The sequence below is a fragment of the Corylus avellana genome, chromosome 4 (genome assembly GCF_965113065.1).
Source record: "Corylus avellana chromosome 4, dhCorAvel1.hap1.2, whole genome shotgun sequence".
In the NCBI taxonomy this organism is placed as follows: domain Eukaryota; kingdom Viridiplantae; phylum Streptophyta; class Magnoliopsida; order Fagales; family Betulaceae; genus Corylus; species Corylus avellana.
The window spans coordinates 29,458,833-29,479,405 of NC_142493.1; the positions used below are offsets into that span (position 1 = coordinate 29,458,833).

Genomic DNA, 20,573 nt, shown 5'->3' on the forward strand with positions numbered 1-20,573 from the left:
TCAAGTATTGAAAATATTTCTTATCTCTAAGAATTGTGTGCGTTGTACAACTGTCTGCTAGACACAAATCTTCACCAATCATCTTGAAATTAATCATTCCATCAATATGACCCATACCTCTATATATAAACAAAATATATATTAAAATTTCATTAATCAAAAAGAAAATAACAAAATACAATTAAATTTAACAATGTAAACTCAATGTGATTAAGACACAATGAAAACATTTTAATTGTTATAGACATATTTATCACTAATGAAAAGATCAGTTTTTGTGTTAGAGTCTACAAAGAAATCAGAAACATTAAGATGAATGTTACCCTTTCCATTTAAAGTATTACGAAAAATTGGAGAATCTTCAGGATTACTGTGATTAACAAAATTCATTTCAATCTCCTTTTCTTTTAGGAGGTTTGATATAGGTCTACCAGATGTTTAGGCGTACGACAGGTACGTGATCTATATCTTTTTCATACTACACATGTAACATTTATCTTCATAGTTCTTTGTAGGTTTATTCTGTAAACCTTTGTTTTCATTTTGTTTCGCCTCAATGTGGTTCCACTTCTGGTGGTATGAAGCATTTCTTTTGTAAAAATTATGAGTTCGTTCCCTTTGACCTTTATAATTTTTTTTTTCTTCTACCACGTCTACGTCCACGACCATGGTTTCCTTTATTACCATGAAATGAGGTTCCATTTGCTTCAGGAAATGGTGTAGAACCCGTTGGACGAGATTGATAATTTTTCATTAATAGCTCGTTGTTTTGCTCAGTCACTAGAATGCAAGATATCAGTTCAGAATATCTTGTGAAATTACGCTCTCGATATTGCTACTGCAGGAGCACATTCGAGGCATGAAATGTGGTATATGTTTTTTCTAACATATCCATATCAGTGACTTTTTCTCCATACAATTTTAATTGTGGGCTGATTTTGAAGAGTTCAGAGTTAATCACTGACACTCTTGAAATCTTGCAACTTCAGGTGCATCAAATCATAACGAGCTTTTGGGAGGATAACTATCTTCTGGTGCTCGTATCTCTCCCTTAAATTATTCCACAAGATCAAGGGATCCTTTACCGAAAGGTACTCAGTTTTTATATGCTTCAGGCATATAAAATTAGAAGACATCATATTCATAACATTAGTATGATAAAATTCTAATTTATAATAAATCTCACATGAATCATAATATGCAAGTATTATGATAGCTTTATAATAAATCTCACATGAATCATAAAACAATAAAAATTTAATGAATTGAGAATACCTCACGGATAGCTTTTGATGTTGATGATCAAAAGAACACAACAATTGGCTAGAGCTTCGTGCTGATAACGTGTTGTAAAATTAAAGAAAATAACAAGATAAGATAAAAGATTGCAATATATGAAACTAGTTCTTCAGGAACTATGTATTATTCTTCTCTATTATTGTGTGATCTATATACAACTCAATACTCCCTTTTATAGGCATAGAATCATAATGGAAGGTTAAGGAATATGAAAAGGAGAATATGAAACAAGAGGGTACATTAATGTATTACATGGATGTTATAGGAATTCTAAAAGATGATATGAATGTGTAGAATTCCAAGAGATGGAACTAAATGGTCATCCACCAAATGCATGAATGCATTCATAACACATTGAGGATTGTAAGAATACTTAATTAAGTTCAGACTTAGCGATTATTAGAAGGGAAAAATTCATTAAAGCCCCCTGATATCATCACTTTTGCAACTTTAGCTTATAAAGTTTAAAAAGTAACATTCGGCCCACAAACTACCATTTTGTCACAAATTAGCCCCTCCATTAAGTTATTTCGTCCCAGGAGCGTATGAGATTACTGGGGAATGGGCCAGAAATGGATTTGTGGGCGTTAGATATGACACCTGGAATACTCACAGGCTCATCAGCCATCACAAATCCAACCCAATCCGATCCAAATACCCCCCTTGACCCCTCACTTCCACTCTCTTCTGCTATCGTCTCTTCTGCTTCCATTGCCGAAACATGCTAATATTCAGTACTGCGACGCTAGGATCAGTCTCGGGCGTTTCCTTTCTCTCGCACATCTTCACCAGCGATGCCACTTACACTCCTCCTCAGTTCCCTTCTCTCGTAAACCATTGCCACAAATCTCCCGCCAAAAGATACTCTTTCCACGCTGCCAAAGTCTCCGTCTCTGGCAACGCCAACACCGAAGTTTCCGAGCAATCCTCCGCTGCCCAACTTTCCGATGACTCGTCTGCCTTACCGGAGGCCGTTCGGCAAGCTCGGGTGTGTTTATTTATTACTATTATGAATGCAATTGTACCTCTTGGCCTTTGTTTATGGATGGGAAGTTACCATTAGATGATGAACCCAGGTGGAGAACCATGACGTTTGTTTGCCCCTGCAACTTCTGCAATTTTGCTAATCTGTTCATATTTGCGGTTTACCTGTAACATAGTAATTTCTATTCTGTGACATAGTACAATGACTCCCAGTAGTTGTTTGGCTTGTGTGCGCCGGAAGCAAGCTGGGGGTGGCTTGGATCCTCCAACTTCATATATTTACTAATCATCTTAGAACAACATGAATAGAAGGTGTAGTTGTGAAACAATCAATTAAAGTGGAAAGTAACTTGAGAACTTAGATTTGACATAGATTCTATAGCGCATTAGCAAAAGAGATACAAAGTTTGTCTCATTTCATTGGTTTTATGTCCCATTCTTCTAGGTGTCTGATCTAATACTTACTTTCTGCAAACAAGTAGATATCTGGTGATTGGGAGGTAGCAAGGACTTATAATGGTAGTGGATTCATGTACGAGGGCAGGATTGAAGGTTATAATGGTGGAGGCTTGCTGGTCCGGTTTTATTCTCTTGTAGGTTTTCTGCCGTTCTCACAGTTGAGTCCATCACATTCTTGTAAAGGTACTAATTTTGTTGGTTCTGGTCATACTTTGTTCTTGAGTGTTATTTTTTTTTGGGGGGTCTATTTTTCTATTCTCCTCTCTGTCTCGCTTTTTTATTTTTTATTTTTGTCTGGAAGTTGGTGTAAGATGTGGATGGATTTAAGCATGTTTCCGTTTTCCTTTTAATTGATAGTCAGAGAAAAATTTTAAATGCATGTAATTTGATATGAAACATAAATAATGTATTTGGCTGTCATGATGTAGATAATGTTTGAGATAGCAGATGGACAATTGACGTATAAAAATGATGATGACTTGAATTTTCATGGCTGAAATTCAGAATTGCAGAAGTATAATCCCCTGGGTTTTTTATTGCTCTCTCTCTCTCTCTCTCTAAAGAGTAATCTATATTATGAGATCGCGTTTTTTATTTTTTTAAGCAAATAACTAGTAATTTCAAGAAGAGAAACAAACTTGAAAATTGAACTCTGGAATGATAGATGGACTAGAGTAGCGAGTTTGAATCCTTAAATATATTTGCTTCATAACTTAAATACGCTCTCTCTTACAATCCTTATATTTAATCTTTCCCTGTTCATGTTTTAGAACAAACCTTATAGTTTTTTTTTTTGGATGAAGAAAATAAATTTAACCAAGAGGATATTGATTCCAAATCAAATGCAAAGCAGGTGGCATTAACTGCAAACAGCTCCTCTTAATTAAACTGAGACCCAGGCTACTAATTACCTATACATCTGAAACAAGCAACTAGGAGTCAAACATTCCACCAAAAACATAATCTTTTATCAAAAATATAGTTTCTGATTTTCCTGCAAATAGTTCACTTTTCAAACTTACATCGTCTGTTCTATAATTACCTGAGTGAATTCTCTCATTCCTTTTAGCTCAGATAGTGTAGAAGAGCAGCCAAGGTACTCTGAAAGTAGTCATGATAAAAGTTTTTTTTTTTTTTTTTTTTTGTTAAGTTGTCATTACAAAAGCTTTCCCCTTTGAGATTGGAGTAGCCCATCAACACCGTACCCGGTACCAACTTGTCTCATTTAATAGTCTTGCCTAAATTCTTTGAAGAAAACCACATTCATAATACAAGTGATCTCTGATTTCAATACTATCAATTGCACTTGTACAGAAAATACAATGATTATTTCATAATCCTGATGCATTAGCTTTTTGATATATATGACATTACTTAGAAAAATAATAATAATAATAATCCGGATGCATTAGACTTTCCCTTATAGTCAATCTGTTGTAAATAATAAGCCAAGCAAAAAATCCGTCTTGGAATTTCCTTTCAATACAATTTCATGTATTTTCCTTCTCAAATCTGCTTTTTTCTTTTTTTCTTTTTTTTTTTCTTTTCTTTTCTAGTTTTTAGTAGTAAAGTCTCCTATAAAGGAAATAGATGCTGGCATTTGTTAGTAGAATACTCTTTTATTTCAAAAAATTTCAAACTTGTGCTTTAGTTTTCTAGTCATGTATTGGTAAATATTTTCTTTTCCTGATGGCTTCATAGTTACCGTTCATACAATGAATTTTGTGGTGCCAACTTACCTTCTTTCATGGCAATTGAACTTCAAATTACTGACATACTGCAAAACTTTGTTGCCATTTTATGTAGAATCACGCAAAAGTATCCATGAGATTGCTAAGGATTTAACAGGTTCAGATATTTCTGTGAAGGTAATAACTTGTTTACGTGTAATACTTACAATTTGCCACACTTGAAAATTTACCTCCTATATCAGTCAAATCTTGTCTCTAAGGCTGTATCAAAGTCCATAATGTCTCAGTGTATACTTTTGATGGTTTAGAATCCAATTGCGAGTAATCGATGTTGAGCATGAATACCATTTAAGGAAAGCCAAAAACTGAGGTCTTTCACATACCTTTGTTGCAGCCAACACAACCAGAATAGGAACATTGGGAGATGTTTTAAGCCGTCCAGAATATTGCACAGGTAACACCAATTTGGGTGGTAAACTTTCTGTTAGGCTATGTGGAGCCTGGTTTGTATTCAACCCGGTTTGCACCCGACTTAGTTTGACGTTGAAAGTGCTACGGTTTAAATGGGATTTTTCTGAGGCTTAGTCCATGGGAATAGGATAGATTTCCTAACACCTTCCATGGGTAGACCCTCATTACTCACATCTGGAAATTCATTACCCAATGGTGATGCTTGCTACCCGAGCAAGAGCACACACAACTCACAGCATAGGAACACTAGAGAGTGAGATAGAGATCTATCAATGAGTGTGTTATGAGACTTGAATGTGAGAGCTGAGTAATAGCTCCCCCGTAACGTTGATGCTCCAGCTATCCAGGTAACGCCACATTTAGCATGGGCTGGAAACTGAATGAGCTGACAAAAAAGCTGGGTCAGGTCCACTGATGGGGGCCTGAATTTTGCCCAGGCTCAGCACAATTTGTAACACGCATCAATGTATCCTTGGGTAGACTCTTGCTTTTTAGAAGAGGGGTTCTCTCTTTATGAAATTGTTCTTTCAATACCATATAATTGAAAATGGTGCAACCTTATATACTCATTTTCTGCCATCTCTTTAGGATATATATTGTTTTAGTCTTCATTCTATGCCTGCCAATCATGTGGCTGAAAAGTTGTATATGTTGTCCTTAATTATTTTGTTCTAACATACCAGTCTCTCAAAATTTTTTTGTTAAGTAATTAATCTCATTGAAAAGCACAGAGGGGTGCAACCTTAATACACATGAAATATATAAGAGAATCCCCTATTCAATAAGAAAGAAGAGCAAAAGTTCAAAAAGTTAGAAAAACTAGAAAAAAGAAGACTATTATGAGTTGCTATCCATGTGGACCATGTGTAAAGGAAGTTGAATAAAATCATTTTCAGCTCTGTGACCAAAGTCTATCTATCTTTAAAGCTTTGTGCGTTCCGCTCTTTCCAAATACACCAAATTAAACATAAAGGAGCTAACATCCACACTTCCAAAATGTCATGATGCCTCACCTGACCTCCCCAACTCATCAACCACTTTCTCACCTTTCTAGGCATAACCCACTCAATGCCAAACAAATTAAAAAGGGAGCTCCATAAATCTTTTTCTACTTTACAATGAAGAAGAAGGTGATCGATAGACTCCCCACTCTTATTGTACATACAACACAAATCCACCATAATAATGTTTCGCTTACTCAGATTATTTAGTGTCAATATTTTCCCTAATGCCACCGTCCACACAAAAAATGTCACTCTCGAAAGAGCCTTAACTCTCAAAATACTTTTCCAAGGAAACAGGGAAACAGTAAATATGGTCAACATATGATAAAACGACTTCACTTCAAACTTGTACCTCTTGGAAGGGATCTAACAAATTCTATTCGCATACATCTGAAAATGTGTTAAAAAAAAAAGGGGGATTTTGCTCTCATCAAATTTCTCATGAAGTTGTTTACAATCTGAAAATGTGAGATCCTTCTGACATGATCTTACCCCTTTAACTCGTCATAGTGATCAATGATATATATCTTTCTTTCTTCTTTCAGTATAGTAATTCAGGAGTTGTTCTTAATATACATACTACCTTAGTTTCTTTTTGTATTAGGTAATCCAAGCAGATGAGGAGAACAAGAAGTTGATACTCTCTGAAAAGGAAGCTGTCTGGTCAAATTTTTCTGAACAAGTTAACATAGGTGATATTTTTGAAGCAAGAGTGGGTTCTGTTGAGGACTATGGTGCCTTTATCCATTTACGTTTCCCTGATGGTATGTTCTATTTTGACTCATGTGATTGTAGTTTTCCTTTGTATTTGTTATGGGACAAAGTTTAAAGTGGCATCTTAGAGCTGTCTTGCAGGTTTTTATCATCTCACTGGACTGGTGCATGTCTCAGAGGTTTCTTGGGATTTAGTTCAGGATGTAAGAGACATCCTAACTGAAGGTGATGAAGTAAGGGTGAAAGTTACAAGTGTTGATAGGTTAGTTCATGGTGCTTATTACCTGATTTCTGCCTCTCTTTTTCCCCCTTAAATACTGAATAAATCCAGAATCACATCAACAAGGTACTAATCATACCGAATCCTCATGTAGTAATGCAGATCATTAACTTTGTTGTATATTCAGTTATACCTAGTACATACATGCAGATTTTCACTTCCAAGTTGTGCTAGGTCATAAAAGCACACGTATAGCTTGTTTCAATTAACCATCTTAACTAATTTATTTAGAAGTACTTTATGTGTCAATGCAAACCTGCAGTTGTATATTCTGTCTACTTCTTGTGTACTCGGGTAGCGCCTTTGCTTTTAATGATATTTTGATTTCTTATATATATATATATATATATAACATGCTAACGTTCACCCCCCCCACCCCCCCCAAAAAAAAAAAAAAAAAAAAAAAAAAAAAAAAGAACGCCAAATCATGCTTTATTTGATCCAATTTTGACTAAAGAATGAAAACTTCATTCATTTTTTTTTTGTTTTCCTTCCAAAGAACTTCGACTATGCACAAAGCAAAATTTGCATGCCTCTACTGGTGTGTTCCTGATAGACAAGACATTCTTTGGCATTTTCTTAGACTTGTGTCATGAATTATCAGCAATCATGTTTATGAGGCTAAATTGTTGGGTGCTTTCTCTTGAGCTTCCCATGCCAATTCTTTAAGCAACTAAAGTGATGGACCTTCTCTGAAGTTGAAAACTGCTAAATGTCTCTTCATTTGGTATAGGCTTGCAAGGCAGTGCTGTATTATGAAGGGGAAAAGATCTGTTAATTTTCATAAGCTTGCTTATTTTTCTTTTTAACTTTTTGCTTGTCCTTTCTGTACATGAATGTAATCTTTTAGCACCAACCATGTGGGTTTTTGACGAACAATCTATTCAGGGAAAAGTCAAGGATTACCCTGTCAATCAAGCAGTTAGAGGAAGATCCACTTCTAGAAACTTTGGACAAGGTTATACCTCAGGTTTGTCATTGGATATCATCTTATGTCCTTTGGTCATGTTCTTGATTGGGACTATGTCCACTTAAAAAAGCATGTTTCCATTATGAATGGATAATACATTTCACAGGATGCCTCTACTATTCCTGATTCTTTGAGCAATAGCGACATCAGTACTATTGAACCGCTTCCAGGGCTTGAATCAATATTTGAAGAGCTACTACAGGAAGATGGGTATGAATTCATCGTTGCTTGACTCATGAAGAGTTTTTTCTGAAGTTCTATAGTATGGGTTAAACTCTTCTTTTTTAAAATTAAAAAAAAAAAAAAAAAAAAAAAAAATGTTGAATGAAGTAACCATTGTTCCATTGTCTATCTCATCTTCATAGTATGGCAACATGTATCACATTACGCAGTTGGCTGAGCGCATCTATTAATAAGACTTAATCTCCTCAGCAACTTGATTTGCCTCCCTTTCAGTTAAATATTAAGTGATAACCTTACGGGCCAGTAGACCACAAGTAGTATTTCTGACGGATGGTTTCAAAGTTGGTCAATCTGGTCCATCCTGAATTTAGACTAAGAATCGTTAGAAGGAAGTTGGGGTCCCTTAAGATCTTGATTTATTATGATTTTGGATGCTATATTTCTGTATCAATGAACTGTCTTTTGGATGACTATATTCCTGATCATTTGAAGGCATGCGTATTGTGCCTAAAACTTTGGAGAAACAAAATTTGCTGGATGCTTACTCTCCCTCTAGGAGAATCACAGGCTTCCTACTTTTGTGGCTTGATGTCTATAAATATCGAACTTGCTACCCTGTATTCTTCTTGAAATTCAATGTTAAAAACATAAGAATTTTTGGTTTTCCAGTAACTAATAACGGTATTTATTCTTCTTTGATCCAGCATAGATGATGTAAGAATCATTAGACAAGGGTTTGAGAAACGGGTGGTTTCACAAGATCTGCAGCTTTGGCTTTCAAATGTGAGTTTCATTTATTTGCATGAGACCATCTAATTTGTATACATCTTCATTCTTATATACCAACTTTGTCATGTTGCATTACCGCAGGCACCACCCACTAACCAGAAATTCACTCTCCTTGCCCGTGCTGGAAGGCAGGCAAGTCTCATCGAAGCTTCCCTCCCTCTCTACCTCTCTCTCTCTCTCTTTCTCTGACCGTACTATTATCTTCCTTGGGTTCAGGTGCAGGAAATACATCTGAGAACGTCGCTTGATCAGGAAGGAATCAAAAAGGCATTGCAGCGAGCATTAGAACGTGTCCCATAATTTATGCAATGTTCTTCTGTACAGAAGTTATAATCAATGAGTAATGCTGCACTTCATACATGTTTTATCACACTACTTCACATTGATTGATGTGACAAGCTGAATAGAGATAAAAAGTTTTGTTTTCTTAAGTAGCTATTTAATCCATGCCACATCAGCGGGTATGAAGTGGGTGTATAGAATATATTTATTCATTGTGAATTTAAAATTTGGCCATTGTGAGCGGTATATATGCCTACAGGTAACTTTGTTAAATTTTCAACTAAACTTTATTATTTAATTGCACGAAAATGCATTGATAGTTCAATTTCTAGTGCTAATTGTCGTATTGTTCCATACCAATACGCTAAATTTAACATCTCATCTAAAACGAGCAATAACTTCCAGCTGTGTACACAACAAACTTTCAGAACATTCATGTCTAATTTTTAATATTTTCTTTGTAGCATGAATATTTGTGGTGTTAAGAGGCCATTTGTCTTTTATGTTATCTAGTTCTTATTAAAAAAAGAAATTAAAAAAAAAAAAGAAAAGACAAACATGATCAGTCCAAGATTAGATTGTCCTAACATGAGGGTAATCCCCCAAGCATAAGTTTATATTATGTAATCCTACCCTGAGCATAAGCCAAAAAGAAACTTTTCAATTTGTGTCAAGTGTATAACATAATTGTATAGGGATTTGTTAACACAATGACTACACACCAAACATGAAGCGGAGAAGACATGCAAAAAGACGGAAGGTCGAAGTAGTTCATTGGGAATGACAGTGAAACCACCTCTATTTTTAAGTCAATAAGTGGAGTAAAAATGAAATTGTGGGTTAGAGGACCAGCTAGTAGTCGGATACTTAAAACGCCATCGCCGACTGAGTCCAAAGGGCCAGCCGGTACCTGGTACTCTAGGATTCATGCTCTGGCTTTTATCATTTCGATTTTTTTTTTTTGTGCCCTTAAACTTGAGTTTGATGCTGATGAACAATATGCTTCTAGAAACGTAATGTTAGTCTTTACACCTATTTTAGGGTTGAAGTAACATATTTTAAATAGCTTTTTATATTCACCACTTAAAAAACATGAAAATCTACTTATAACACACCACACAGCAAGTAAACCAACATAAAATGAATGTAATAAGAGTACATAGAGTTGAATTCCTCCTAGAATGTGCAACTTGCACGCTCTATCGGGCTAAACTAAAATGTTGGTAGATTGGGTGAACGAAATAAATTCCTTCTTAGAAAAACGACTTTTGAAGAGAAAAAAATATATATATATTTAGAAAATCTATCTCACCAAAAATTATAAAATTTAGAGGCATTTTTAAAATGACAGCCTCAAGCACAAAAGACACTTTTTTTTTTTTTTTTTTTTTTAGCAAATTCCAAATGACATATTAGACCTACAATTTTTTCTTCTTAAGATTTGCTAATATGAAAAAACACAATTTCCTATTATACACTCGCAAGGAAAAGAGATTACTCTTTATTTTTTGGGATAAATGTAATTTTGATCTCTGAGATTTTAAATTTCGACAATAGTTCATTGAGTTCTAAAAAAAGACCTAAAATTAGCAAAAAAGAACAGATTAATAATAGCATTTGAAAAATCGCAAAATCTGATAATTTATCAAATAATCAAAACAACCCTACAAATGAATGATTTGGCCACCCCCAAATATGCTCAAAGGAAACCACCCACACTAGCACATTACACAATTTTGTCAAACTTCTAAACCCCCCAAAAAGTTTCTTACACAATTTTGTCAGTACAGAAAAATTTAACTCAGGAGTAACTACTAACGCCGGAATAACATAATCCATGGAACTGGAATAAGATTTCAAAAACCATTTAAAATAAGATCCAGTATTCAATCAAAATTTTAATATAGCAAAGAGCATGCATAAAATCTGAGTAACTTTCCCAAAGTTATGAAACTAACAAAAAAACACAAACCCAAATAGGACAATAGCAAAGACCTAGTAACCACCCTTGAGATCATTGACAACATCGTAAGGAATGGGAGTGACAGTCTCCAATGTTGCACCTTCCACCATAAAACCCGGTTTAGGGCCCTGTGGCTGCCTCTTTGTGCTAATGACCTCACCTTTGGCCTTTGCCGCAACCTTCAGTTCATCATTCTTCAGTTTCCTCAGGCGGAACTCCTCAGTGCACCTTGAAGGTTGCACATGCTCCACACGCACGTGAATCCTCTTCCTGATGATTCTATTGCCCACCTGCAATGACATACATGCATCCAAATTATTTGAAAATTTTCTATCAGCTGAAGACATCCAGAGTACTGTAAACAACATTCATTACAAACCATCAAAAATGGTTGACAGGCCATCAACATAATTATCTAATGCTCCATGGAGAAATGAAAGAGATAAAAGTATTACAGTTAAAAACTAATGCTCCATGGAGAAATGAAACAGATAAAAGTATTACAGTTAAAAACTAATGCTCCATTTGTTTAAATTAAATAGCAGTCAAATCTTACCGGTGGCCACTGGCCGCAAAACCCACTAATGGGAACATAATATAACGTCTCTCAATATGCATCTTCACTACTAAAGATAAATAATAGCCAATCATAAAATATGGAGGTGAAACTCAAGTAAATGGCACATACATCCTCCCCAATGTCAATTCTTAATGCGCTTGACACCAATAATAAATGACTATATGCCTAGTTGGCTTATTTGTATTGTCTGTCAAAAGAAGAAATGGCTTCAACGGGACACATGTTGCAATTAAGACTAGCTTTGTGCGACGGTACAGATTCAATCCCGGATACAAAAAACTTTAGACCACCACATCTATCACACTAAAAAACAAAGAATACGAGCAAAATCATCGAAAACATCAGCTACAAATGCAAGAACATGTAAAATATTAATAAAAAAACCCAAAATTGTAAACAGAAGGTGAACCAAACATAAAACCCGAGTCTCCTGTACCATCTCCCAGCAACAAATATGTACTCCAATTAAACAAAACAGACAAACCAAACCAACATTTGCAGAAAAACCCAGACACCCAAAAGCAAAGAACATAAGCAAACCATCAAACACATCATCTACACAAACATGTAAAACAACCACAAATCCAAAAGCCAAACGGGGAAACAACCAAACAGGAAGTCTGAAAGCAAAAATCTTCTACATAATCTTCTGAAAGGCCATACATACTTAATACCAACAAATCCATACTACCATTTCCACAACGAAAAGAAACCCATAAAAGAGTACAGTGAATAGATGTTACCTGCTTGTTGATCTCAACGCCGATGGCGCGCTTGGTAACGTTCCAGACTTGGCCAGTGCGGCCATGGTAAAACTTATGGGGCATGCCCTTATGGATGGCCCCATTAACCTTGACGTCTACATAATCACCGATCTTATAACTCCTCAAGTAAGTTGTGAGAGGGATATACCCCTTCTTCCTGAAGGGCCTGGCAAAGAGATCTCGTGTACGAGAACGCAGGCCGTGACCAGCCGGCATGTTTGCTCACTCTTTCTCTCTCTCTCTCACGCTCTTCGGGAAGAGGAAGATATGGGTGTGGCAGCTAAAGCCCTAAAAGAGGGCGTCTTAGTGCGTGCTTTTATAGCTGCTGCGTCTAGGGTTTCAAGGCTTTACACTGGGAGTTATGGGCTGGGCCTCCCCTGACTTTTCATGGGTTGGGCAATCTCTAGTTGCTAATTTATTTGTTTGTTTGCTCATTCGTTTGTTGTTTTTTTTTTGCTACTTTTCAAATACTCTTTTATCTCTAAGGTTTCAAGATTTTATTTTTTCCTTCTTAAAGTTTGGTTTTTATTATAGGAGGTATTTATGATTTTCATAAAGATCAAGATAGTACCTCCGTTAAAATTCCGTCAAAAACTTAACGGAACGCCACGTCAGCACTAATCAGATGTCGCCACATGTCATATAATTATTTTAAAAAAAAAAGCTTAAAAAAATTATATTTTAAAAAAAATAAAAAATAAAAATAATTTAGGGTGATCCATCCCCATCCAGCCGTGGATCTTGTTCTTTTCTTGAAGGCATTTTTTAAGTTATTGTTTGTCTGTGTCATCGAAGTAGATGTTCATGAGCATTGAGAAGGGTCTTTCTGGTTTTGTACTAAAACCTCTGTAATTTATTTTTTCTATGAAGGGAATTTTTACTAAAAGAAACTCAATGAATTGTAGATGATTTTTTTTTTTTTTTTTTCCTTTCTTTCCGATGAATGAAACTCTACTTGTTTGTTGGTTTTTTTTTTTTTTTTTTTTCCTTCATGGCCGTGAAACTTTATAAGGCCTATAAAACTGTAGCAATTAATAATATTATTATTATAGTTTTCATGGACAATCTGTTGAAAACCAGAGGAATGGTAGCAGAAAAAGAAAAAAAGAAGAAGACGAAGTATAAAGTGATTGATTTAAACTGCCTACATGCATCCCAATTCCCATGGACGCATGCTTCAATTCGTTTGGGGGGGGGGGGGATATATAAAAAAATTTAATATTTTTATTTTTAAAAAAAAATTAATTATATTACACATGGCAACATCTGATTAGTGCTGACGTGGCATTCCGTTAACTTTTTGACGAAATTTTAACGGAAGTATCATCTTGGTCTTTATGAAAACTACAAGTATCTCCTGTAATAAAAATAAAATTCAAATGAGAAAAAAATAAAGTCTTGAAACCCTATGGGGCAAAAAAGTATTTAACCCAAAAAAACTACGTTCTCATTTAATATTAATCTTATTTTATTTTTAAAAACAAAGAGGTCTTAAACGTAATGTGAAAATCCTAGAAGAATGTCTATAATTATTTTTATATATTAGAAAAATGTGTTAAAAAAAATGATTTTTTATTGAAGCTATTGCTAGAAACATAATTGAAATGATAACCGTCATATTCATTAAACTAAATAACTAGTTGCTCTCGCTTCGTACTTATCTCCATATCCATATGTATAAATGAATTAGACTATTAAAGTAATGTTACTCTGTACTCTATTTATTACATTCATTTTCACACTCGCTGATATTATGTATTTTAAGTGATGAAGTTAATCGGTATAAATAAATATGATATATAGATGTAAATAGGAGCTAACCTCCACAGTGGCGGAGCCACGTTATTCCTTGGGGGTGCCCAAGGATTTTAATTTTTTTTTTTTTTTTAACCCAAGGCACCCTCAAAATAAAATAATAATTCTTTTTACAATTTTACCTACCCATTACCCAAGACACAGCAACCCTTCTCTCGCACCCTCATTTAACCCATGGCAATTTGAGTACATATTTATGAATTTTTATAGATATTTTTTGTGATGCATATATTGTGTGAATTACCAAATTTTTAGGGTGGAAAAAATTTTCAGGACGCTAAAAAAATTTTAGCGGCACCCCCAATATAAAATGGCTGGCTCTGCCACTGAACCTCCACGCTTCAAAGTACAACCTATCACACTCATTGTATATTGTGTAATACCTTTATTATAATTTCAAAATTAAAATTTCACAAGTAACGAATTAGCATGACATGTTTTACTACCAACGCTATTAAAAGGCTATGAGGACTTTGTTATTATAATTTGTGAAAATATTTTCTCTAGGGAACCTTCAGTTCATCATTCTTCAGTTTCCTCAGACGATAATCCTCGGTGCACCTTGAAGGTTGCACATGCTCCACACGCACGTGAATTCTCTTCCTGATCACTCTATTACCAACCTGCAATGACACACATACATTCAAATTATTTGAAAATTTTCTTTTAGTTGAAGACATCAAGAATACTGTAAACAACATTCATTACAAACCATCACAAAGTGGTTGACAGGCCATCAACATATAATTATCTAATGCTCCATGGAAAAATGAAAGAGATAAAAGTATTACAGTTAACGCTAATGCCCTTGTGCGCTAGGGCCATTTGAAACACCGAGCATTTCCCTAAGGGCATACCGCACAAGTTGTATCACAGCCGACCAGACTTGGCCAGTGCGTCCATGATAATACTTATGGGTACATGTCAGTGGTAAATGCCCGGTGTTCCAAAACGGCTTAGCGAATAGATCTCCAACCGTGACCAGCCGGCATGTTTGCTCATTCTCTCACTCTCTCTCTCTTCGGGAAGAGGAGGATATGGATGTGGCGGCTAAAACCCTAAGATGTCTTCCTTTTATAGCTACTGCGTCTAGGGTTTCAATGCTTTACTCTGAGAGATATGTGGGCTGGGCTTTCCTTGACTTTTTCATGAGTTGGGCAATCTCTAGTAGCCCTTTCTTCTTCTTTTTTTTTTTTTTTTTTTTTTTGGGCTACTCTACTTTTCAAATAAAAAAATATCTATGTAAAAAACTTCATTCTTATTTAATATTAATCCTATTTTATTTTTAAAATACAAAGTGGTCTTAAAGGCATTGCGAAAATCCTAGAAGATTGTCTATAATTATTTTTATATATTAGAAAAATGTGTTACAAAAAATTATTTTTTATTGGGTAAGAGATAGAGCTAGCATGGCTTTTTTGTGTTGAATCCTGTTAAAGTGATCATCACAAAGTGGTTGACAGGCCATCAACATATAATTATCTAATGCTCCATGGAAAAATGAAACTGATAAAAGTATTACAGTTAACGCTAATGTCCTTGTGCGCTAGGGCCATTTGAAACACCGAGCATTTCCCTAAGGGCACACCGCACAAGTTGTATCACGGCCGACCAGACTTGGCCAGTGCGTCCATAATAATACTTATGGGTACATGTCAGTGGTAAATGCCAGGTGTTTCAAAAGGGCCTAGCGAACAGATCTCCAACCGTGACCAGCCAGCATGTTTGCTCACTCTCTCACTCTCTCTCTCTTCGGGAAGAGGAGGATATGGATATGGCAGCTAAAACCCTAAGAGGTTTACTGCGTCTAGGATTTCAATGCTTTACTCTGGGAGATATGTGGGCTGGACTTCCCCTAACTTTTTCATGAGTTGGGCAATCTCTAGTAGGGCATTTTTTTTTTTTTTTTGGCTACTTTTCAAATAAAAAAACTACATTCTTATTTAATATTAATCTTATTTTATTTTTAAAATACAAAGTGGTCTTAAACGTATTGTGAAAATCCTAGAAGATTGTCTATAATTAATTTTATATATTAGAAAAATGTGTTACAAAAAATTATTTTTTATTTTTAGCTATTACTAGAAGCGTAATTGAAATGATAACCTTCATATTCGTTAGACTAAATAACTAGTTGAACTAAAGTAATGTTACTCTTTACTTCTATTAATTACATTTACTTTCACACTCGCTGCATATTTAAAGTGACTAGGTTAATCGGTATAAAATAAATAAGATATATATATAAATGTAAATAGGAGCATTACTTAACCAATACTCTTCAAAGTACAACCTATCACACTCATTGTATATTGTGTAATACCTTTATTATAATTTCAAAATTAAAATTTACATGTAAAAGTGAACTTTGTTATTATAATTTGTGAAAATATTTTCTTTAGGGAAGCACGTTTAATTATTGAATTAGATTGATATTAGTGCCCCACTCCCTGCCCTGCCCCTTCCCACACCCGAAAAAAAGAAAAATAATTGAATTGATAGTGGTAGCTATTTTTATTGAGCTAAATGAAAATTAAACTTAACATTGAGATGCCAATAGACTTAAGGGCTTCCCTTTATGCTGTTGGTAGTCAAGAAACTTACAATAAGAGAAGCTAGATAAAATAAAATCTTCAATTCTGTTAACTTCTATATCGACAAGCTAATATGCTCTTCTTTTTGCTTGTCACAGAATGATTAAAATCACTTTTTTGGGGTTTCTTGGTTCGGGCAGTACAGAAAATTTAACTATAGGACTAATTTTAACGCTGGAATAACATGATCCTTGGAACTGGAACAAGATTTCAAAAACCATTTACAATAAGATCCAACATTCAACCAAAATTTGAATATAGCAAAGAGCATGCATAAAATCTGAGTAACTTTCCCAAAGTTATGAAACTAACAAAAAAACACAAATCCAAATAAGATAAGACAATAGAAAAGACCTAGTAAGTTAGTAACCACCCTTAAGATCATTGACAACATCGTAAGGAATGGGAGTCACAGTCTCCAATGTTGCACCTTCCACCATAAAACCCGGTTTAGGGCCCTGTGGCTGCCTCTTTGTGCTAATGACCTCACCTTTGGCCTTTGCCGCAACCTTCAGTTCATCATTCTTCAGTTTCCTCAGGCGGAACTCCTCAGTGCACCTTGAAGGTTGCACATGCTCCACACGCACGTGAATCCTCTTCCTGATGATTCTATTGCCAACCTGCAACGACATCATGCATCCAAATTATTTGAAAATTTTCTATCAGCTGAAGACATCCAGAGTACTGTAAACAACATTCATTACAAACCATCACAAAGTGGTTGACAGACCATCAACATATAATTATCTAATGCTCCATGGAGAAATGAAAGAGATAAAAGTATTACAGTTAAAAACTAATGCTCCATTTGATTACATTGAATAGCATTCAAATCCTACCGGAGGCCACTGGCCACAAAACCCACACATGGTGACATAATATAACATCTCTCACCATGCATCTTCACTATTAAAGATAAATAACAGCCAATCACAAAATATGGAGGTGAAACTCAAGTAAATGGCACATAAATCCTCCCCAACGTCAATTCTTAATGCGCTTGACACCAATAATAAATGACTATCTGGCCTATTTGTATTGTCTATCAAAAGAAGAAATGACTTCAACGGGACACATGTAGCAATTAAGACTAGCTTTGTGCGACGGTACAGATTCAATCCCTGATACAAAAAACTTTAGACCACCACATATATCACACTAAAAAACAAAGAATACGAGCAAAATCATCAAAAACATCAGCTACACAGGCAAGACCATGTAAAATATTGATTAAAAAAAATCCAAATTTGTAAACGGAAGATCCAAACATAAAATCCGAGTCTCCTGTACCATCTCCCAGCAACAAATATGTACTCCAATTAAACAAAACAGACAAACCAAACCAACATTTGCAGAAAAACCCAGACACCCAAAAGCAAAGGACATAAGCAAACCATCAAACACATCATCTACACAAACATGTAAAACAACTACAAATCCAAAAGCCAAACGGGGAAACTACCAAACAGAAAGTCTGAAAGCAAAAATCTTCTACATAATCTTCTGAAAGGCAATACATGCTTAATACCAACAAATCCATAATACCATTTCCACAACGAAAAGAAACCCATAAAAGAGTACAGTGAATAGATGTTACCTGCTTGTTGATCTCAACGCCGATGGCGCGCTTGGTGACATTCCAGACTTGGCCAGTGCGGCCATGGTAAAACTTATGGGGCATACCCTTGTGGATAGCCCCATTAACCTTGACGTCAACATAATCACCGATCTTATAACTCCTCAAGTAAGTGGTGAGAGGGATATACCCCTTCTTCCTGAAGGGCCTGGCAAAGAGATCTCGTGTACGAGAACGCAGGCCGTGACCAGCCGGCATATTTGCTCACTCTCTGTCTCTCTCTCTCACGCTCTTCGGGAAGAGGGGGATATGGGTGTGACAGCAAAAAACCTAAGAGGTCGTCTTAGTGCTTCCTTTTATAGCTGCTGCGTCTAGGGTTTCAATGCTTTACTATGGGATATATGAGATGGACGGCATCATGGGCCTCCCCTGACTTTTTCATGGGTTGGGCAATGTCTAGTAGTCCATTTGTTTTTTTTTTTTTTTTTCTTATTTTTTTTTGATATGTCCACACAAGGGAAGGGGAGGGAAGATTCGAACTAGTGACTTTCGCTTCATGAGGCGTGGTTCACAGCCGATTGAGCTACTCCTTTGGGACTTTTTGCTACTTTTCTAATAAAGAAATATGCATGTAAAAAAGGGACAGTTTTCTTTCAAATTGAGTTTGAAAAACTTCTTTCAATTCAGCTATAAAAATAATATCTGTCACTTTTTTTAATAACATGTGATATGTACATGAGTTTTAAATATTATTTATTTCAACTTTGTCCATGTTATTAAAAACAAAAAAAAATGTACATCTCACATGTTCAAATGACATATGTCATTTTTATAGACTGAGTTTGTCAAAGTTTTTCCAACCCAGTTTAAAAAAACCTCTGTCCATAAAAAACTACATTCTCATTTAATATTAATCTAATAATCTTATTTTATTTTTAAAAACAAAATGGTCTTATACGTATTGTGAAAATCCTAGAAGATTGTCTATAAATATTTTTATATATTAGAAAAATGTGTTACAAAAAATGATTTTTTATTGCAGCTATTACTAGAAACATAGTCGAAAGGATAACCTTCCGTATATATAAATGAATTAGAGTAATGCTACATTGCTACTCTTTACACCTATTTACAACACTTTATTTCACAACCATTGATCATGCGTATTTTAAGTGACTACGTTAATCGGTATAAAATAACTATGATATATATAGATGTAAATAGCAACATTACTTAACGAGTAATCTTCAAAGTACAAAACATATCACACTCATTGTATATTGTGTAATACCTTTATTATAATTTCAAAATTAAAATTAGCATGACATGTTTTATTGCCAACGATATTAAAAGGCTACGAGGACTTTGATAAAAAAATTTGTGAAAATATTTTCTTTAGGGAAGCACATTAAATTATTGAATTAGATTGATATTAGTGCCCCCACTCCTTGCCCTTCTCACAACCGTAAAAAGAAAAAAGAATTGAATTGATAGAGTTTATTGACCTAATTGAGCATTAAACTTAACATTGAGATGCTAATAGACTTAAAATCAATGAAAGAGTCCTCAAGAAGTAGCTCAATTGGCTAGGACCACGCCTAATGAAGCGAAGGTTACTAGTTTAAATCCCTCTCCTCCTTCTCGTATGGACATATAAAAAAAAAAAATCAATGAAGGGGCTTTCCTTTATGCAGTTGGTAGTCAAGAAACTTACAATAAGAGAAACTAGATAAAATAAGAGTAAATTACAATTTGCAACCCAAGTTACCATTAAACTTTAAATCGCGGCAATTAATTCCCTTATTCGAAATTTTAATTTCAATTGGTCTTTTTTGTCCAAATCAATCGATAAATTGGATGAAAAAAAAAAAATTCGTACAATTTAAGAATGGATAATCCATTATCGAATCAAGGTGTTCATATGGAATTGGCATTCAAAACCCTGGAAAGGATTAATATAGCGTGTTTCGGGTTTTTGCAGATATTGGTGAGTGATTTTTTTTTTTTTTTTTACATCAAGGATACTTTGATCATTACCTTTGAATTAGGAACGAACTAAAGTTATTTAATGGTAGTTTAAAGAAGTAAAATATAATTTATCCATAAAATGATCTACAATACTTGACTTATTTTAGTTCCATTTTTTCTTCAATAT

General features: G+C 34.8%; 3 protein-coding genes across 3 annotated transcripts; 1 reads left to right on the plus strand and 2 right to left on the minus strand.

Annotated features, from left to right (window-relative positions):
• Positions 1-1,901: 1,901 nt before the first annotated feature.
• Positions 1,902-9,399, plus strand: LOC132177384 (Nucleic acid-binding proteins superfamily). The gene is made up of 10 exons (XM_059589670.2): positions 1,902-2,287; positions 2,766-2,925; positions 4,549-4,610; positions 6,513-6,672; positions 6,764-6,884; positions 7,791-7,872; positions 7,979-8,082; positions 8,760-8,838; positions 8,926-8,976; positions 9,061-9,399. The coding sequence occupies exons 1-10, from the start codon at positions 2,021-2,023 to the stop codon at positions 9,142-9,144; spliced, it is 1,170 nt and encodes a 389-aa protein (XP_059445653.2). The 5' UTR covers positions 1,902-2,020; the 3' UTR covers positions 9,145-9,399.
• A 1,612-nt stretch (positions 9,400-11,011) lies between these two features.
• On the minus strand, positions 11,012-12,730 carry LOC132177351 (large ribosomal subunit protein eL21z/eL21y). Its single transcript, XM_059589621.2, has 2 exons — positions 12,413-12,730; positions 11,012-11,379 (listed from the first exon to the last, which is right to left on the minus strand). Exons 1-2 carry the CDS (start codon positions 12,647-12,649, stop codon positions 11,122-11,124), a joined length of 495 nt encoding a protein of 164 aa, XP_059445604.1. The 5' UTR covers positions 12,650-12,730; the 3' UTR covers positions 11,012-11,121.
• Positions 12,731-17,069: 4,339 nt separating this feature from the next.
• On the minus strand, positions 17,070-18,782 carry LOC132177352 (large ribosomal subunit protein eL21z/eL21y). The gene is made up of 2 exons (XM_059589622.2): positions 18,440-18,782; positions 17,070-17,462 (listed from the first exon to the last, which is right to left on the minus strand). Exons 1-2 carry the CDS (start codon positions 18,674-18,676, stop codon positions 17,205-17,207), a joined length of 495 nt encoding a protein of 164 aa, XP_059445605.1. The 5' UTR covers positions 18,677-18,782; the 3' UTR covers positions 17,070-17,204.
• Between the last annotated feature and the right edge of the window lie 1,791 nt (positions 18,783-20,573).